Source organism: Phascolarctos cinereus, unplaced genomic scaffold (genome assembly GCF_003287225.1).
Source record: "Phascolarctos cinereus isolate Bilbo 61053 unplaced genomic scaffold, phaCin_HiC Scaffold_2;HRSCAF=192, whole genome shotgun sequence".
Taxonomy (NCBI): domain Eukaryota; kingdom Metazoa; phylum Chordata; class Mammalia; order Diprotodontia; family Phascolarctidae; genus Phascolarctos; species Phascolarctos cinereus.
This window is the reverse complement of record NW_027555625.1, coordinates 51929984-51949668: the sequence shown is the minus strand read 5'-3', so window position 1 is coordinate 51949668 and position 19685 is coordinate 51929984. Positions and strand designations below refer to the sequence as shown.

The window sequence follows — 19685 nt, the reverse complement described above, 5'->3', positions numbered from 1 at the left end:
GGACAAGGACAGGGTCAAAGACTGGGACAAGGACAGAGCCAAAGAGTGGGACGAGGACAGAGCCAAAGAGTGGGACAAGGACAGAGTCAGACTGGGACAAGGACAGGGTCAAAGACTGGGACAAGGACAGAGCCAAAGACTGGGACAAGGACAGGGTCAAAGACTGGGACAAGGACAGGGTCAAAGACTGGGACGAGGACAGGGTCAAAGACTGGGACAAGGACAGGGTCAAAGACTAGGACAAGGACAGAGCCAAGGAGTGGGACAAAGACAGGGTCAAAGACTGGGACGAGGACAGAGCCAAAGACTGGGACAAGGACAGGGTCAAAGACTGGGGCAAGGACAGAGCCAAAGACTGGGACAAGGACAGGGTCAAAGACTGGGACAAGGACAGGGTCAAAGACTAGGACAAGGACAGAGCCAAGGAGTGGGACAAAGACAGGGTCAAAGACTGGGACGAGGACAGAGCCAAAGACTGGGACAAGGACAGGTCAAAGACTGGGCAAGGACAGAGCCAAAGACTGGGACAAGACAGGGTCAAAGACTGGGACAAGGACAGGGTCAAATACTGGGACAAGGACAGAGCCAAAGACTGGGACAAGGACAGGGCCAAAGACTAGGACAAGGACAGGGCTAAAGACTGGGGCAAGGAGAGGGACAAGGTGAGGATCAAGGGAAGATGGGAGCACTCAGCAGACCTAGTCCCACGCTAAACACAGAGACCAGAGGATCGAGAAAAGAAGGAAGGGAAAGAGGGAGAGAGGCAAGGAGAGAGAATCAAGGAAAGGAAAGAGTGGAGAAGACTTTTTGAAAAAACTCTTAAGGAAATATACAGGCTCTTTGGGAAAGAAGAGGGGAAAGGCAGAGGGGAAGTTTAGGTGATGTGAAAACAAATGATATCAATATATATATATATATATATAATATATATATATATATATATATATATTATTGAGTGCATACAATGCTCAAACCGGAAGGGATGCTTAAGATCATCTTTACACAGAATTTGAGAGTTGGAAAGGACCTCAGCAACTATCTAATCTAACCCAGTTCCAAAAGGAATTTCCATTTTAACATACTTGACAAGTAATCACCCAGCCTCTGCAGGGAGACTCATCCTCTATCCAGGCTGCCCATCCCACTTTAGGGCAGTTCTAACACTTGGGAAGTTTTTCCTGACATTGAGCCTAATTTGGCACCTTTGCAATTCCTACCTAATACTCCCAGCTGTCCCCTGTGGCCAAATGATGCCAGACTAAGCCCTGATAGCCCTTCAAATACTGGAGGACAACTATCATGACTCCCCAGGACTCTTCTCTCCTTTAGGCTAAACATACTTAGTTTCTCCAACCCATCCTCACATGATGGGGACTCAGAGCCTTTCACCATTCTGGCTGCCCTCTACTGGACACTCTCCACAATGACACAAAACACCCCCACCAACAGCTACTCTTAAGAGTCCAGACATCTAAGTTATATCCAATTACAATGTTCACTCATGTCCGACTCCTCACCACCCCATTTGGTGTTTTCTTGGCAAAGATCCTGGAGTAGTTCGCCATTTCTTTCTCCAGTTACAAATTCATCCAGTTGTATTCTCATCCAAGCTATATCTTTCCATTTTCTCTATGAGAATAGTTTGGAACACTTTATCAAAAGCTCAGCTCACATCTAGGCTTACTGCATCCACAGCATCCCTCTCATCTACTTGTTTAATAACTGTGTCAAAAAGGAAATGAGGCTAGCCCATCACGACCACCACGTGGGTTCCTGGTCATCACTTTTACTCTTAGTCAGTCTTTTCATATGTGTGTGTATGTGTGTGTGTGTGTTTATGTGTGGGAAGATGGGTCCCAGAGAAAGTGGAAAAGAAGAGAGAAAGGAGGAAGAAAGAAAAAGAGAGAGGAGAGAGAAAAAGAGAGGAAGAGAAAGGGAAGATTCAAGTTATTGGGAGCTCTGCCACCAAGGAAGGGAAGGTCATGCTAAGTCAGGGGCTCCTAGTTGCAGGAAAGAAGGGAGCACCTCTAGTTAGTATTGCGGGGCTGGGGCTGGACAGCAGGTCCGCTAAGGTTCCAGCCAGGGAGGAGGAAGTTGTACCTGTGGCATGGTCTAACCAGGGCCGCCACCATCGCCTTCTGGGTTGGGAAGAGCCGCTCGGGCCACCTGGCTCTGCAGAATGTGCATGATGAGAGTGTGAAATGTGCTGTACAGGGCTGAGGGAGCATGGCTACCAGGAGGCAGAGGGTAGTACAAGACCATGAGGGAATGGTGACTCCAGAAGACCCTGTATTGTGGGCCAGCTACTTAGGGGAAGGGAGAAGACGTGGGGCAGGATGAGTCTGGAACACAGACTAGTGATGCCCTCTTTGATTCAGATTATGTGTAAGTGGGCATCTGACTCTGGGCATGTGTGTATGTGCGCATGTGCTTCTGAGGTTGGTTCTGCCTTGTCACATGGCCTGTGTGGGAAGGGCCGTACAACACAGACAGACACACAGGGTCATACAGAAGAACAAGACATTCGGCAAGGTGGGCAGTGCCCAGCAGAACTCTCAGCTCAGTGCCTTAGCCCAGGCAGTAAGCTGCTCCTTTGCAGCTGATCCCCAACGGGTCCTTGGTCATCTCTGTGGCATAATGGTTGACGTGGCAGATTGGAGGTGGCATGGAGGTGGGGTGAGGATTGGTGGGGAAGTGCAGTAGTTAGATCTGGTCCCCACCCTCAGGATGAATGTGCAGTCCTCCAAGGGGCCCCCTCGGCAGGACTGGCTCTCACCTGGATCTTGATCGGGATCCGTGGGGCATTCACCGGATGTCCTCCCCAGGCGATGCTTCTCCTGTTTGGCCCGGATCCTTTCCATCCTAGCAGAAGAAAAGGTCAAAGTGCTCTCGAAACCATTCCTCTGGTTTAGCTCAGTTCAATTCAATCAGATCGTGCTCTATTTTTCCCCTCCCAAATGGTCAACAGCCCTGATCCATTTCAGAGATGGTTATGTGGACCACTCTCCCTCTATTCAAAACCACTTTGCTCTTCTTGCTGGGACAGCTGCCCCCAAGGCTGATGCTATTGAACCACTTGCCAGCTTCTACCTCAAAGACCCCGTAGCTGTTCCAGTCTGGGGGGGACAGAGAGAATGCTTACTGTCTTTTCAGCTGCGCCAAGGACTTCTCCTCTGCCTGCCGATGGAAATTGATGCTCTTAAGGATGGAGGCCTTATACAGAGCGAAGCCCCTAGAGAGAGAAAAAGAGAAAGGCTCCGGGATGTCAGGGACCCTTCCTCACCTCGGCCAGGTCTGCAGGGGAAAGGGCTCCACCGTGGCAGTCTGGGACCACTCCACATCAGCTGGCCACCTCATCGTCTCCGGCACCCCTTAACTTCCCCAAAACCATACCCTTTCCCATCTCCAACCCCTCTGCTCAGGCTGTTCCCTGGCTTGGAATGCCTTTCACTCTTCCTCTCTGCTTCTCCAAATCCTCACAGTGCATCAGGGCTACTCCTACTTCTTCAAGGTAGCCTTCCTGAAACCCCCTCCAGTACAGGTTGACCCTCCCCTTCTCTGAAACCCCACTGCCTTTAATTAGTATCTAGTTACTAGCATTATTTTGTCTTCAGCCCCTATCCAGGCTCCCTCCAGCTCTGATAGATGAGCCTTTTGCCAGGAACCAGGCCTCCAAGACTGAACCACTGTCACTTCTTACAATCTCTTCATCATGCCCCTTTGAAACTAACTTTTGGCCCCCCCCCACCCCGGTCTACTTTCTAGTTTCCTTTTATGTGCTATCTTCACCTATTAGAATAGAATGGCATAGGGAACCTGCAGCCCCAGACCCTAGAGGACCACATGTAGCCTCGAGGCTGCAGGATTCCCACCAGTAGAATAGAAGTTCCTTGAGCACAGAGATGGGTCTTCTTTGCTTGTATCGGTATCCTAAGAACTCAGCACAGTGCCTGGCTTATAGTAGGTGCTTAATAAATACTTATCTATCTATCTATCTATCTATCTGTCTATCTATCTATCTATCTATCCATCTATGCCCCTGAAGCAGGGATCAAGTCCTCCATGTCTCTGTGTCCCTAGAGAGCTCAGCATGGTGATGAGCGCAGAGTTGGTGTGCCAGATCAAATCAGTTCACCCTTAATCCCCTGGCCCTCAGAAATCCCAGATTCTACATAGAAGGTAGAGAGACAGAGGTCAGAGAATTATCTTTCAGAGCTGCCTTGCAACTGCCCTTGGGCTGACCCTCTAGAGACAGACAGTGTACTATCCACCTTCAAGGGAGATGCCCCAAATCTGCAGCAGCTTCAAGCATAGCCCACTATGGGGCAAGGGGAGGGGGACCACATCTGGAATCTCTGGGGACTCTGAGTCCTGAACTCTCAACAGTGAGAGAAGGGAGTTTATCTGCTCTTAATCTGTCCCTGCCCAATCCCCTCAGTCTCTATGGAGAAATCTCTATATCTATCCAACCATGTAGTCTCCAGCGTTCATATATTTTGTACTAATTAAGCATTTTACAAAATGTTACATCCAATATTAAAAAATTATATCCACTATATTGGCTATAATGTTCATATAATAATATGTGTATAATACAATAATTATATAAAATCCAAGTGTAGGTCTGGTGGTGAATAAAAATTAACATAAGCCTTCAATGTAAATCAGTATTAATGGAGTGACTATTGGATAAACTAGTTAATCTCCTTAGGCTTCTGTTTCCTCATCTGGAAATTGCACTAGATGAGCTCAGCATTCCCTTTCAGTTTAAGGGAACAATTCTGCGATTCTATTAGTTTAAAAGGTAGAGGGCTGAGGAAGAGATGCTGGTCTGGCAGAGGAAACACCGACAGGTTGAGGAGTCACAAGGAAGTCACATGCCAGGAATCATTCTCTTTCTTCCGGACATGGATGGGGAAGAGGCAAAATTCCTGAGCGCTTTGGCTTTCTTAGAACTGGATAAAAGATAATTTTGCCTCTAGCCAACAGCCAGTTAGGGATGGGGGGAATAGTTAAATAATGACGGTCCTGGAGCCTGGAGTGGGGCAGGGGGTGAAGCCTGGAGCAGAAATTAAGATCTGGCGAAGTGTTAGGGTCACAAAGAAAGGGACACCGTAAGTAAATTGTATTTTACTCAAATGTGGAAGAAAACCAAGGCCACAGCATCATAGCCGGATGGGACCTCAGAGATCATCTCATCCACCATGCTCATTTTAAAGACCAGGGAAGTAGCCCGCCCAAGATCACCCAAGTAGTAAGTAGCTGAGCTACAATCCAGGTCTTGACTTCTATTTGGTGTTTTTTCCATTACATGACGCGGTTTCAAATTGAGCCACATTTGAGAATAGTTCAAGTTTTGTATTGTACTTAAATATTTGTATTTCTTTAAATGTTGCTTGAATATCATGTTTAAATGTAATGTATTAATATCTTTTACTCTGTTGTTTAGCAAAAAGATGAATTTTAGATAGAAAAAAAGTACAATTATGTGGAATTGCATGTTATGAGATAAAGCCTCTTAATAAATCCTTGTTGACTGATGGATTGATTGACTCAGTTGGTTGAGTTTGAACAACAAGTCAATCATCAAGGTATCATTTCCCATTGGGTGCCTTACTTGGACTTCCCTAACAATACCCAGAAGGAACAACAGCCTTTGATTGGCATTCCATGGAATCTCAAACAGAGGCAGAAGTCACAACGTCTTAGGAATATCCCTTGTGCCTCTCCTTCCCTTTCTCCGCACCTGGAAGCTTGGAGTGCTGTGGCCTTAAGGTCAGCCATGACATGCAGGAAATAGTAACTAAGGAAGATGCGGCGCTGCAGAAGGAGGAAGAAGAAGCAAATGCTGTCCCAGATGATGCCGGCCTCCTCCACGGGCAGGATACAGTCCTGGTCCTTGCTCATGTCTTTGGCTAAAGAGACAGGAGCCCAGAACTCGGGTTATCCAGCCTCATGCCAAAGTAAATATCCTGACTCTCCCCAAACCTCACATACAAGTGTGCACGTGTGTGCACGCGCGCGCACACACATACACACACACACATCAGGAGTCTCCCATTTCATTCACATCTCCCCCTTTCTCCTGGTCTCCCACAAATCTAGAACCCACAATGCTGTAGGGGAGCTCGCTGAAGGCCCTCTGGGTTAGCAGCTGGAGCCTCTCCCCCTGTCTGTATCTGGAAGCCTGGGGAGGGCTCCTGGCTTCTCCCCAGCCGACAAACACCAGGGCTCCAGCTCCCTCTTTTCACCCTCTTTCCAAATGAGAGAACATTTTCAAGTGGTTTGCAAGCTCTATGTGAATGCTAGTTAGTGCCAGCACCCCCCACCCTCCACCCCTACCCCTCCCCCCCCCCCCGCATCATTCTCCCCTCTCTTCACTCACGGTCGTAGTAGCCTTTAACTGTGCACACCAGGCTGAAGACCTGGATGACCCAACAAAAATTATTCTGCATTTGCTGCACAAAGACGCAGGAAAGGAGCTGCAAGAGAGAAGGGGAAGGGAGGATGAGGCTGTCTGGACGAGGGCTCCTCCTGGTAAGGGCAGAGGGTCCCTAGGGCAGGAGGAGGCCTCAGGCAGCGAGCAGCCTGGGCGGGCCAAGGCAGCAGCTGGAAAGGCCCTGGCTCACCGAAAGCATGTTCTTGGAGATGATGACGGTGACGTTGTACAGAATAAGGCAGTCCCACAGCACTAGCTGTGCCTTGGTGCTCTTCTGCAGCAGGGAGGTCCCAAAGAGCAGCAGGTAGAAACAGGCGAGCAGGTAGCCCAGGCCAAAGATGCTGATGCGGGTGGCGCCCGTGATGAACACCACCACCAGCACAAGCCAGAAGAGGTAGCGGAACACAGCTACTTTCAGTATGTCCAGGTAGGACCTATGGGGTGGAGCAAGGGTAGGGGGAAGGGTCAGCCTTGGAGGGACCAGCCCCCAGCTCTGGCACTGGACAAATGCCAGGCTGGCAGCCTGTGCTGTACAGGTTCTACAACATGCCCAGCGTGCCATCACTGAGACATGGCCATAAGTGGGCAGTTTTTCCCCCAAAGTGAGATTCATAGTGGAAAAGGGGAAGAGTCATAGAATTATTTTTTTTAAATTAGCATTTCAAAGTCCAAAGTGACCTCAGAAATTATCGAGCTGAAAGCAGGATTCTCCTCCATGGCACCTCTTGCAACCAGTCATTCAGACTCTATTTGAAGATCTATAGCGATGAGGAACTCACTACCTCCCAATTCAGCCATGTGGTATCATATGCCCCATTTTACAGATGAGAAGACTGAGGTTTAGAGAGTTTGTATGTTGACCAAGTTCTCACAACCTAGTTGGCCTGTGATCTTCCCACTCCTCAGCTGCCCTTCTGCCCCCAGGCTGGCATGCGGGCACGCTGGCCCACCTGCAGTTGATGAAGTTGGGTACAGGGTTTGGCTCCCCACGCAGCGGCTCCAGGTAGTCTGTGTTGAGTCCAGCTGTGTGCTGCCATTCCTCGGTCCCCTCGGCCACAAACACCAGCCACTGCTGGGAGGCGGTCAGCAGCAGAAGGAAGTCGCCTATAGGGCAGACAGGGAAGGGAGGGAGCAGCAATAGAGGACCAGCTGGGGCCATGAGGAGGGCTTCCCAGGGGTTGGGGGTAGGGCAGGGGGCTGTTGCCTGACCCTAACCTTGACCTTCCACAAAGCAGGCTGCTCGGGCCCAGCCCAGGGGATCAAGGGAGAAGAAGCCAGTTAGTCCCCTTTGGACCTCAGGTATGTATGTGAGGACACAGGGAGAAACAGGTTAGAAAGGTGGCATGCATGGAATGAGGCCAGAATACTCTCTGGCCCTGCTTCTAATCCTAGCCTCTGGACTCCCAGTTTATGTGGACACGTGACTCTGTGTGTGTGTGTGTGTACACCTGTCACAGCAGTGAAAAATTCTCTGCCAGCTCAAGATAGAAAATTGACTTGTTAATTCATAATTCATAACTTTAATAATTGTAGAAGGTAATTAAGGCTTATCTATTAGGCAGATTATCTAAATCAGCACATCGTTTTCTACAAAAACCCAGAGAAATCTGGGTGCCCAAATGGCTGGGAATAATAAGCCTCGGAATTTGGATGGTATTTTTTGTTTTCCAAGAAGCTTCACATGCATAATCTCCTCTGATCCTCACAACTCTATGAGTTCAATTTTGAAAGCCTGAAGAGCTCTGATGAATTCGATGATTTCAGAAGATTGGCGACCAGGCATGCTGGGGGCCACCTGACACAGAAATTATGGGCTCAGAGTGCAGAGTAAGGCACACGTTATTGGAAGTGGCCAATGTGGAAATCTTTTTTGTTTGAGTATGAATAGTTGTTACAAGGGTTTGGGGCGGGAGTTCCCAATGGTGGGAGGTAGGAGGGAGAAAAATGGATTTTTGATCATTGTGAAAAGGAAAATTAAATTTGAAAAAGAAAACCTATGGGCTATCATCAAGGCTAGACTTGGAAAAACAGACCATCCAAAGTATACTTAATTACCAATGTGAAGTAGGATTTCATGATGAAGATTAAAGAATATGTGACCCAAAAAACCCTAACTTGGTGAGGACAGCAAGGCAGGGATTCTTCTCCCCATTTCTCAGATGAGTAAAGACAGTCAGAGAAGTGACTTATCCAAGGCCCCACATCTAGAGAATGTCAGAGCTAGGATTAGAAGCTCAGCGGCCCAAGGGACTTATACTTCCTACCCTACCCAACTTGTTACTAGAAAAAAGTACTTTGTAAACTGCAAAGTACTGCAGAAATGGCTATAGTATTATCATTATATAACAAGAATATGTCATCGTTTCAAGGAGCCATGGTCTCAACAGTGTGGATGCTCCATGGCCCTGAATCGTACACAGCTCCAGTGTGACTAATGATGGCCCCGTGGCCAACCTGGTGAAGAGGCCCTTGGAACTTAGCCAGATTGGTCCTCAGGTAACAGACACACAGTTCATCACAGGTGAAAAGCCCCACCTCCACACTCCAATAGGACAGCAGAGGACGGAGGGCTGCTATCACTCTACTAATATTTCATTCTTATTTTCTCCCATGAGATCTTAAATTTGGAGCCAAAAGGGACCAGAGAGGCCACCAAATCCAAATCCTTCACTTGACAGATGAGGAAACTAGGATCACCCAGCTACCCAGTGTCTAAGACCAGATTTGAACTCATGAAGATGAGTCCTCCTGACTCCCAACTCAGTGTTCTATCTACTGCACCACCTAGCTGCCCCTTAGCTGCCACCATCATTAATAATAACCAATAACAATAACCTAGGTCTCCCATTTTGAGGCTTTATCCGCTACCACCCCACTGGCATTCCTTGGGCATGGGGCATCTCTACAAGGAGTCCCAGCTGTGGAGAGGAGGCTCTCAGGGCAAGTGTACATGGCCACTCACTGATGAGGTTGGTAGAGTTGGGACGCATGAAGAAATCGGGCAGGTACAGCCACTTGATGAGCGCAGAGTTCATGGGAATGGCGTTGCTCCAGCGCCACGGGTAATCTGAAGGCAAGGTACATGTCTCCATGCATGGGGCTTCCAAGGGCTGAGGCTGCTTCAAGTTGGACCGTCCCCCACCCACCCCCCAGAGCCTCCCTCAGCCCTGGGGCTCCTTCTCTGTTTCCCAGAGGTTCTCCCCTTCATGCTGCCTTTCCCGCTTTCCTTGCCCAATTCCTGCCCCTTAGGGAAAGAGGAGTTTTGCAATAATCCCTCCCTGCCACCCAAGGGGAGTGCCTGCTCTGCCTCTTTTACACACACACACACACACACACCCCTCACCAATGCAGAGGGCAGGGGGGATGCCCACACACAGCAGATACTGGTAAAGCAGGAAGAAGGCCAGGAAGAGGCAGTAGTTGGGCCAGAGGCGGGCAATGGCCTCCCGGCGCCGGCGAGTGAGGATGACAACCAGCCAGCAGCCGTGTAGGATCACCATGAAGTTCATGCGTTGGCCAATCACGTTTACCGTCATCAGGAAGCAGATCTGGAGGCAGGGAAAATAAGGCTGCTGTGGGGGGGTGCGGGAGGGGACGCAGTGTTGAGGGGTACAAGGATGGGCACAGAGCCTGGCACAAATGTAACAGGTCAGCCCTCGCCTAGCCTGACCCTAGAGCCCTTTTTAAAAAAAATTAATTTTTTTTTCAATGAACAAAAACCTGTTTTCTCTCCCTCCCCGCTCTTTATCCCTTCATTGATTCTCTAAGTCTCAAGCTAAATTACGATGGGCTTAAAAGAAACCAGGAAGCAGGGCTACAAAAACAAAAGCCCTCTGTCTCTGCTTGCTCTTCTCTGGAGTTCGATTGCTGTGATGGGACAGGACACTAGGAGTGTGGAGGGTCACTGAGAGTCCTAGTGGGATGGGAGTCAGAGGCAGCCTGGGAGATGCTGAACGTCCAAGGACAAGGTGATCCCGGCTTAGCAAGGAAACCAAGTCCAGTCAGCCTAATGAGCTCAGAAAATGATCATTCAGCTGCCCCATGCCCCCCTCAGCCTTGGGCCTGCAGGAGCCCTAGGGCCGCACTGTAGGGGCACCTCGGCATCCTCCTTGTCCCCGCATGAGCCTGTCCATGGCCGGTCAGCTCAAGCTCACTCACCTCCAGGCCAAACTTATAGAAGAAGAAGTTGATGAAGTACTTGGCACAGCTGAGGAGGCCCTTGTCCAGGTGGTGGCGGGTGCCATCAGGGCAGATGATCTGGGCAGGGGGCAGGGCCACCTGGTACTGTTTTCTGTAATACTCCTGGCGTCTGTACACAATGGCCTCAAACACCAGTAAGAGGAGAATCAGCAGGTGGTTCTGGAGACAAGGGGGCTCGGTCAGTGTGGGGCTGTCTGGTGCCTGTCTCTGGCCAGTGGCTGAGGCTGACGTCAATTAGTAACAGTAATAGTACCTCTCCTTTAGAAAGCCCCTGTGGCTTTTCAAAGCACCTTCACATCCATTCAGTCACTTAATTAGATCCTACAACCGATTCTCAGCCTTAATGTTCCCATCTGTAAAATGGGGGTAATTATAGACCTTCTTTCACAGGGTTATTGTGAGGCTCAGATGAGATAATATAGTAAAGAGCTTGGCAAAACATGTGAGTGCTAGTAATAACTATTATTATTATTATTAGTTTCATATATATATAATATTTATTTATAATATGTATATATATAATACATTATATATAATATAATTAGTTTCAATAATAATAATAACAGCTAACATTTATATAATGCTTACTGTATACCTGGCACTGTGCTAAGCACTTTTATAATTACTATCTCATTTGATTGTCACAACAACCCTGAGAGGTAGACACTATGATTATCCCTATTTTACAGATGAAGAAACTGAAGTAGAGGTTATCACATAGCTACCTAAGTGTCTGAGATAGGATTTGAACTCAGTTCTTTGTGACTCCAGGCCCAGCACTCTATCCACTGAACCACCTTGGCAGAGTAGGTACTATTACTCCATCTTACAGATAAAGTGACAAAAGGGACTATAGAGATCAGCCAGTCCAACATCCCCATTTTACTGGTGAGGAAAATGAGGCCTGGCCCAGCTTCACACAGATAGCAAAGAGTCAAGTCAGGATTTGAACACAGATCTTTTGGCTCCAGATACTCTTTCTGAAGTTCAGAGGGCTGAATAACCTTCTTGCCCAAAGTCACCCAGTTTGAAAAACAGTAGCTTTCCTTCCACATAGCACAGGTCTCCTCTGCTGTTAGGTTTAAGGATCTGACCACATGACCTTTGGTCTGAGTGATGGGGGAGGGCCAAACAAAGATCTTCCTAACTGGGAGGCCAGTGCTTTCTCCCCACTGCTGCCCGGCCTCCTTTGAGGGCTTCTTCTAGGAGGTGGCCCCTGAGCCCTGCTCCAGCCTCACCCACCTGGATGTAACCAAGGTTCGAGACGTCCTTGCGGATGCCAAACCAATTGGCAGGGTCCACTGGCTTCCGGTAGAGCACGGAATTGCCAATCTCAGACTTCTGTAGGTTGGTGTTGTTCAGGAGTGGCTATGTGCACAAGGGGAATGAAGGTTAGTAGGTAACACATCCATGTACAGACAGCATCCCTTCCATGGCAGAAAGGAAGAAATTCCCTCTGAGTTCACCAGCCCCCATGCACATCCCCTTCCATGCTCCACCCCAAGCTGGGCATCTCATTGGGGTAGTTCTGGACAGGGAGTGGAGAATGGACACAAGGGTAGGGAGCCCATAATCCCCAGGGAATGCCTGACAGTACCCAACCTGCCAGGGGACACCCAAATTCTTTTTTCTTTAATTAATTTATTTTGATTTATCAGCAATCACTTCCATAAGCTTTTGAGTTTTAAATTTTTCTCCCCCTCCCCCCACAAGATGGTGTGCAATTTGATATAGGCTCTACATACACATTCCTATTAGACATATTTTCACATTATTGATGTTGTAAAGAAGAATTAGAACCAATAGGAGGAACTACAGAAAGAGGAAACAAAACAAAACAGAAGAAAAATAAAGAGCAAATAATATGCTTTGATCTGCATTCAAACTCCATAGTTCTTTCTTTAGATGTGCATAGCATTTTCCATCATGAGACCTTTGGAGATGTCTTAGATCCTTCTCTTGTTGAGAAGGGTTAAGTCTATCAATGTTAGTCATTGCACAATGGGGCACCCAAATTCTAAGACCATCTTTAGACTAGGGAGTGATGTGGGGTTGGGGGTCCAAGGCTGACTGTGGGGGTCCTCAGGCATTAGAGAGGGTCAAACTATATTCATAATGTATATATTCATAACTCTCTATATAATGTTTTGTGATTCCCTATTATTTTATTCTCACAATAGCCCTGCTGAGGTAGGCAGGGCAGGGGTTACTAACCTTGTTTAGCCCTCACCCCCAAGATGTGGGCCTACAGGGGCCAGCCCATGGGACCTAAATAGGGATAGGTTTGCAACCTGAACTGCTTCAAGAGGGAAAGCTCTTGTTTCTCCAGAATTCACTCGCCCAAAGTCACCCAGCTAGTAAACAGGAAATGGGAACTGGGGGCCAAGGCTTCTGGCTCCGGAGACAGGGGCTCTTGTCATTACAGTGAAAGTAGAAGGAAAAAAAAATGGGAAGGAGGGGAAATAAACAATTCTCTTTGGGCCATGGAGGAGCAGAGAAAAGGTCGACTTCCACAAGTCTGGGCCCTCAGGTGGCTGTCCTAATCTCACTCTCTGTGTCCCTCCCAAGTTGTTAATAGTCATTAATGGCTTAAGCAGGGGCTCTTAAATGTGTTTTGCGTCACGGACTCCTATGACAGCCCGGTGGATTCTATGGACCCCTTCTCAGAATAACAACAAAATAAAAACCATAGGATTACAAAGAAAACCAATTATATCAAAATGTAATTAAAAAGTTTAAAAAATTAAAAATTGAAGAGGAAAAACAAGAAATACGGTTATTAAAAATTTTTTTAAGTTCACTGATGCCAGGTTAAGAATTCCCAGCTGAAGGTTTTAGGGGTAAGGTATTCCCTCTTTTTCGGGCAATAGCATTTTTGTCCTCCTCTTTTCAAAAATTCTTTATTTTATTATAAAAGATAGCTGGGAGGCATTAGTATTTCAACAGTAAATTCATCACGTCTTCCTGGTCCAAAGTCATGAACCATCGATGGGGCATAATAACAGGTGGAGAGAAGGTCATACAGTATTTAGGGCTGCCTACTATATTCCCATATAGGGCTAGCTTCTGCCAAGGCATAGGAGGAAAAGGTTTAAGGCCCGATGAGGAAGTCTAGGGGTAGAGGGCTTGAAGACTGAAGACTACTTTCTCCGTATTCTCTACTCCCCTTGCCCCACCACCCCCTCCCTTCTCCTCTTGCCCCTCCTTCCCCTCCCTCCCTTCCTTACCCCCCACATTGTCCCACCACCTCCTTCCCTTCTTGTCCGTTGCTCTACCATCCCACCTCCCTTTTCCCCCTTGCCCCTCCTCCCCCCTCCCTCCCTTCTTCACCCTCCCCCTACCTTGCCCCCCCACCACCCTGTATACCTCAGTGCAGTTGCTGGAATACTTATGGGGATTGACAATTTTCAGTTGGTAGAGCATTTTGCAGACTATAATGACGCAAGTCCAGACCGTGGAGAGGCAGGAGGCCATATGGCGGAAGCGAGGATAGGGCAGCGCGAAAACCCACAGTGCCACCAACAGAAAATTCATTACCGACACCTAGCCAGGGAGAAGGTACCAGGGCTGGGGCGGGGCCCGGAGCCAGTTCCCCCTTTCCATTCCCGCCCACCCCCAAGGGCCCGTTGACTGCCTGTGTGGTCCCCCCCTCCCCATCACCGCTCCCTGCCACTCACCTCCTTCAGGGCCACCCAAACCGTGTAGAGGGCCACCAGCTTAAAGATATGGAGCTCCAGCAGGCGCCGGACAAACACCTGCACCTGGGTCAGCATGTCAGAGAAGCGGCCCGCGAGCACCATCAGCCGCTCTGCCACTAGGCCCCACTTACTGGGCAAGTCTGTGGAGGGTGGTGGATGGGAGCAGCGGTCGGTTAAAGGGAGGAGGGAGGCTGCAGCTTCCCTCTTCTCCCTTGCTCTGGCTCCAGCCCCAGCCAATGGAGGCATTAGTCTACAGGACGCGCACAAGACTTGTATCTGGGGCATGACCACAGAAGTTCGAGGCTGTCTAAGCAGACACCTCCTCTGAAGCATCCTGGGAAAGGGATTGTCCAGCCTCTGTCTGAGGAGCCCTGAGTGGCCTCACTCTCCTAAGGCAGCCTATTTCATTTGGGGACACCCCTAATTGTGAGGAAGAGCTTCCTTCTGGACTGGAAATATGTCTCCTTGCCACTAGATTGTAAGCCCCTAGAGGGCAAGGGTGGTCTTTTGCCTCTTTTTGTATCCCCAGGGCTTAGCATGGTGCCTGGCACACAGTAGGTGCTTAATGAATGTGGATTGATTAATTGCCACTTCCTTCTACCCTTTGCTGCTGTATCTGCTTTCAGGGGCCAAGCAAAACAAGGGTCAGGTCTCTTGCCTAAGAGAGTCTTTCCAACACTTGGTTAGTGGGATTGGAAGGGATCTCAGAGCTCCCTCATTTTACAGATGGAGAAACTATGGTGGTTGCAATGACATGCCCAAAGTCACACAGTTTAAACGGCTGAGCTGGAAATCAAACCCAGGTGCTATTTCCATTAGGTCTTCCAGCTTCCACTGGAAGATAGCTCTCATGCCCACTCTCAAGCTTTATTGTCTCAAGGCTTAGTGTTCTGTTCTCCTTAGGTTGGTCTATATATACCACAGAATCTTCCTAGAAGGGCTGTAGAAGCATCCTGCCTCTCCTCTGCCCTTCCTCAGCTCAGTTCTTACCTTCACAGTCCGAGTCAGCACTGTCAGGGTCCGGGCTGGCACCGAGGCTGACCCCACTGGGCTCCTCCCTGGGGTGCCGCTCCTCATCCTGCAGCAGGGCCCTACTGTCCTCCTCCTGCCTGCAGAAGGAGAACAATCAGGGGAATAGCCAGCTTCAGGAGGAGGAGGAGGAGAAGAGCACGCAGATTAACACGAGCTGACCTCAGGGGGTTGGTCCCTATGGCCTCTGCCTAGTGGCTGAGGTCCTTCTGAGTGCCTGGGATGCTCTGCTCCTCCATGTCAGCCTCTTAGAACTCTTGGCTTCTTTCAAGACTCAGCTAGGGCCTTCCTCTCAGATCACTGTCTATCTGCTTGGGGAGATCTAGTTATTTACATGTTATGTCCCTCATTAGAGAGTGAGCTCCTTGAGGGCAGGGACTGTTTGCCTTTCTTCATATTCTCAGAGCTTCCTTAAACACAGTGCTTGGCATACAGTAAATGCTTAATAAGTGCTTGACTTATTGATTGACTAAGAGCAGAACTGAGATTCAAACCCAGTTCTTCCGATTCCAAGTCCAGGGTTTAGGGGGTGTATGTGTGTATGCACACACACACCATATGGTTGTACACACAGGATCCGCCGGGCATGGTGGGGAGATGGGGGATCTTTATGGTTCAGGGATACCTCTGAGTCCACAGCTGGTGGCGGCTGCTTGGGGGTGGAATGTGCTCCAGGTCGGTGAGGCGCATGAAGGGCCGGTGAAAATAGTGCAGCTGGAGAATGCAGGCGAGGAGGAAGAAGCCAGGGATGAGGATGCTGTAGAAAAGCTTGGACACGCTGAACTGCTCCAGCCCGAGGTCTTGTAACCTGCCAGGGGTGGAGAAGTGAGGCACAGGTCCTCACTAACCTGCACACCATCAGAGAAACCCTCCCTAGTCTCAGATAAGGACTAGGAAACTCACTATACCCACACACTAGCTGGGGTCCTCACTGTTCCTGTAGAGAATCTGGGAGAACCTTCGCATCCCTGTACACCATCATGGAAACCCTCCTTGATCCCCAAAGACTAGGAGACTCTCTATATCCCTACACACTAGCTGGGGTCCTCACTGTTCTGTACAGAAAGAACCTTCCCATCCCTGCATGCCAATGGGGAGAGATGCTCACCATCCCAACAACCCCATCCTGGTGACCCTCATCTCTGCCTTTACCCAGTCTGGGAGACTGTCCCAGCCTACCAACTATTCCCACATGTCATCAACGAGAACCTTTCACCATCTGAAAAACTCTCACCCCCAAACCTCCAGCTGGGAAATTGTCACTATCCCTGACTTCACCAACCCCATGCAACACCTGGGAAACCATGAGGGCAGAGCTCTCCCATAGCCCTAGAGTAGACCTCTAGACAACTCCACAAAGCCTACATGTGGCAGCTGATGACAATTGATCAGTGCTAGTCCTGGGCATAGATTGTTTGGGTGATCGTACTTGGCACCAGATGCCCAACTCAGTGAAGTAACAAGACTCACTCAGCAGAACCAAGAGGACTTTGTATACAATAGCAGCCACATTATGCAATGACTAAGAATGTTAAACTGAACCCTTCTCAGCATCATGAGGATCTAAGACATCTCCAGAGGCCTCGGGATGGAAAATGCTATCCACATCCAAAGAAAGAACTATGGAAGTCGAATTGCTCTCACTTATTTTTACCTGAAGTTGAGTTTTGTTTCATCTTTCTGATGGTTCCTCCTATTGGTTTTAATTTTTACTTACAACTTCACTAATGTGAAAATATGTTTAATGGGTATGTAAATGTAAAGCCTATGTCAGATTGTGTGCCATCTTGGGGAGGGGGGGGAGAAAAAGGGAGAAAAAATTTTCAACTCAAAAGCATATGGAAAAAAAAATTTAAAAAAAAAAGAAAAAGAAAAAAAGAAAAAAAAACAAGACTCACTCAATCCTGCAGGTCCAGGAGCCCTGTATCTGCTTAGCATTGGGACAGAAATGTCAACTCAGAACCAGAGCCTCTTATACCAACCAGGAGCTGGAAGGCCACACGAGCACTGGTCAGAATAGCAGTGCCAGGCACTCTGACCCTAATAAGTCCATGAGGATGGGCATGGCCTGAACACACACACACACACACACACACACACACACACACACACACACGAATAGCTCAGACAGGCACAGAGAACAGCACATTGAAGACCCACAGGCCAGCCCCAGTCAGGGCCTGGGGGTCACACCAGCAGGACTTACTGCTCATCAGTGAAGCCAGTCAGATTGCGCCAGTACATGGGGAAATCCTGGAACTGGAAGGTGTAGACAGCGATCAGCACCAGCATTGTATACGCCACCACCAGCCACCAGAACACCTTTAGCAGCTTGCGCCATAGGCTATAGTAGACCTGTAGGGATGAGGACATAGTGTCAGGCTGGTAGAAGCCCCACTGCAGAGACAGTGCAAGCACATGGCCCTCAGGCTGGAGGTAGGGTGGGGGGGGGGAAGCTCCAGCCTCTCGGGCTACAGACTGACAGATGACCCAGAACCACCATATCCTGGCAGCCCAGCACCAGAAAGGCATGCAGGGGATGGGGCCACGCTGCTCTGACTCTTACTCCCACCATATTTGTGAAAAACAGCTCTGTCCACAGTGGCCAGATCCTGAGATCCTGAGAGAGAATTCCCTCTTCCTGGCTTTTTTATTTCCTTTCTGGGTGGTTTCCCTGAGATTCTGTTTGCAATGGGGGTGGGAGCTCCCAGAGGGGACAAAGAATCAGATACTGGACTGGGAGCCCTGGCTAGTGCGTGAATTTGCCTGCCCACTGAAAGGCAGAGGAGGGCTGGGACCCAGTGACCTGGTAGTGAGTGAGGCAGAGCAGGCCAATGGGGGGAAGACAAAAATGGGGGCACTGCCCTCTCAGTCATGGTACCTGGAAGAGGGTGAGACATAGCAGGAAGAGAAACATGTAGACAATTTTGTAGACCACAAGGCGCCCAGCAAAGCTGACTACGATGAACATGCCCGCGCAGACGTAGATCCAGTACTTGGCGTAAAAGTCTGTCACCAGCTCCCCCAACTTCTTGAGTAACACCCGGGTCCGTGTGTGCTCTCCTGGGAAGGGGCAGGACAAAAATGAAGCTGGTAGGCCAAAAGAGATGACCAAGGGTGTGCTGCCCTCCCAAGCAAGACAAGGCTTCCTTCTCCCTCACAAACTCCCCATTTATCCATTTATTAACAAGCATTTGTAATGTGTCCAGCCCACGCCGGACACTGAGGAAACAGAAAAGTGAAACAACCCTTGCCCTCATAGCACCTACCTCACAGGGCTGTTGTGACAATCAAATAAAATAATGTTTGTAAAGTGCTTACCACAGTGCCTGGGGGCAGCTAGGTGGGCATAGAGTACTGGGTTGGGAATCAGGAAGATTCAGCTTCCTGAGTTCAAATCTGGCCTCAGACACTTACTAGCTGTGTGACCCTGGGCAAGTCACTTAACCCTGTTTGCCTCAGTTTCCTCATTTGTCAAATGAGCTGGAGAAGGAAATGACAAACCACTCCAGAATCTTTGCCAAGAAAACCCTAAATGGGGTCATGAAGAGTTGGACGTGACTGAAACAGCTGAACAACAATAAAATAGCACAGTGCCTGACACATAGTAGGTCCTTAATAAATGCGTGTTGCTCTCCCTTCCCCCTCATGGCTCTAACATTCTAACAGAAGACAACATGTAGGAGCAGCTAGGTGGTGCAGTGGATAGAGCACCACTCTGAGTCAGGAGGACATGAGTTCAAATGTGACACTCACTAGCTGTGTGACTCTGGGCAAGTCACTTAACCCCAATTGCCTCACCAAAAAAAAAAAAACCAAACCAATTTAATTAAATAAAAACAAAGAAGAAAACCCAAAAAATTATTAAAACAAACAAACAACATGTAACCAGATAAATACAAATTATCTACAAAGTGAATACAAAGTATGCACTAGCAACTGAAGGGGAGTATCAGGGAGAGGCCCCTCAAAGTGGGTGACTCTTGATTTGAGCCTTGAATGTTGATGAGACTTGGCCACTGATTGGGGGACTAGAAGGGGAAAGCAGAAGGCGGAGCCAAGAATGAGGCTGGATGCCATTGGTTCAAGCAGAAGCAGGAACATCGGGAAGAGGGCAGGTTTGGAGAGAAAGATCACCTCGAGTTTGAGAAGCACATAAGATAGCCAGTTGGAAACGTCCAACAGGCGATTACTGGTGATGGGGCAATGGGACTCAGACTAGGGCCAATCTAGGAAGCACCTACATATAGAGGCTAGGTGAACCCACAGAACCGCTGAGATTATTTGGGTCAGGCTACCTCCCTTCCCCATGTCATCCT

General features: G+C 48.8%; 1 protein-coding gene across 4 annotated transcripts in view; it reads right to left on the bottom strand.

The window, feature by feature from the left end:
* Positions 1–19685, bottom strand: part of PIEZO1 (piezo type mechanosensitive ion channel component 1 (Er blood group)) — a 173349-nt gene that overhangs the window by 24056 nt on the left and 129608 nt on the right. For 3 of the 4 annotated variants that reach the window (XM_020989160.2, XM_078149385.1, XM_078149383.1), the window contains 17 exons: positions 18248–18429; positions 17573–17721; positions 15992–16174; positions 15328–15446; positions 14317–14477; positions 14006–14182; positions 11882–12007; positions 10598–10798; positions 9783–9987; positions 9402–9506; positions 7390–7543; positions 6630–6873; positions 6386–6482; positions 5747–5915; positions 3143–3232; positions 2777–2862; positions 2101–2172 (listed from right to left, as the gene is read on the bottom strand). In XM_020989160.2, coding sequence (XP_020844819.1) covers positions 2101–2172; positions 2777–2862; positions 3143–3232; positions 5747–5915; positions 6386–6482; positions 6630–6873; positions 7390–7543; positions 9402–9506; positions 9783–9987; positions 10598–10798; positions 11882–12007; positions 14006–14182; positions 14317–14477; positions 15328–15446; positions 15992–16174; positions 17573–17721; positions 18248–18429 — 2520 coding nt within the window. The remainder of the gene's footprint in view (positions 1–2100; positions 2173–2776; positions 2863–3142; positions 3233–5746; positions 5916–6385; positions 6483–6629; positions 6874–7389; positions 7544–9401; positions 9507–9782; positions 9988–10597; positions 10799–11881; positions 12008–14005; positions 14183–14316; positions 14478–15327; positions 15447–15991; positions 16175–17572; positions 17722–18247; positions 18430–19685) is intronic. The other variant, XM_078149384.1, reaches the window with a different exon arrangement.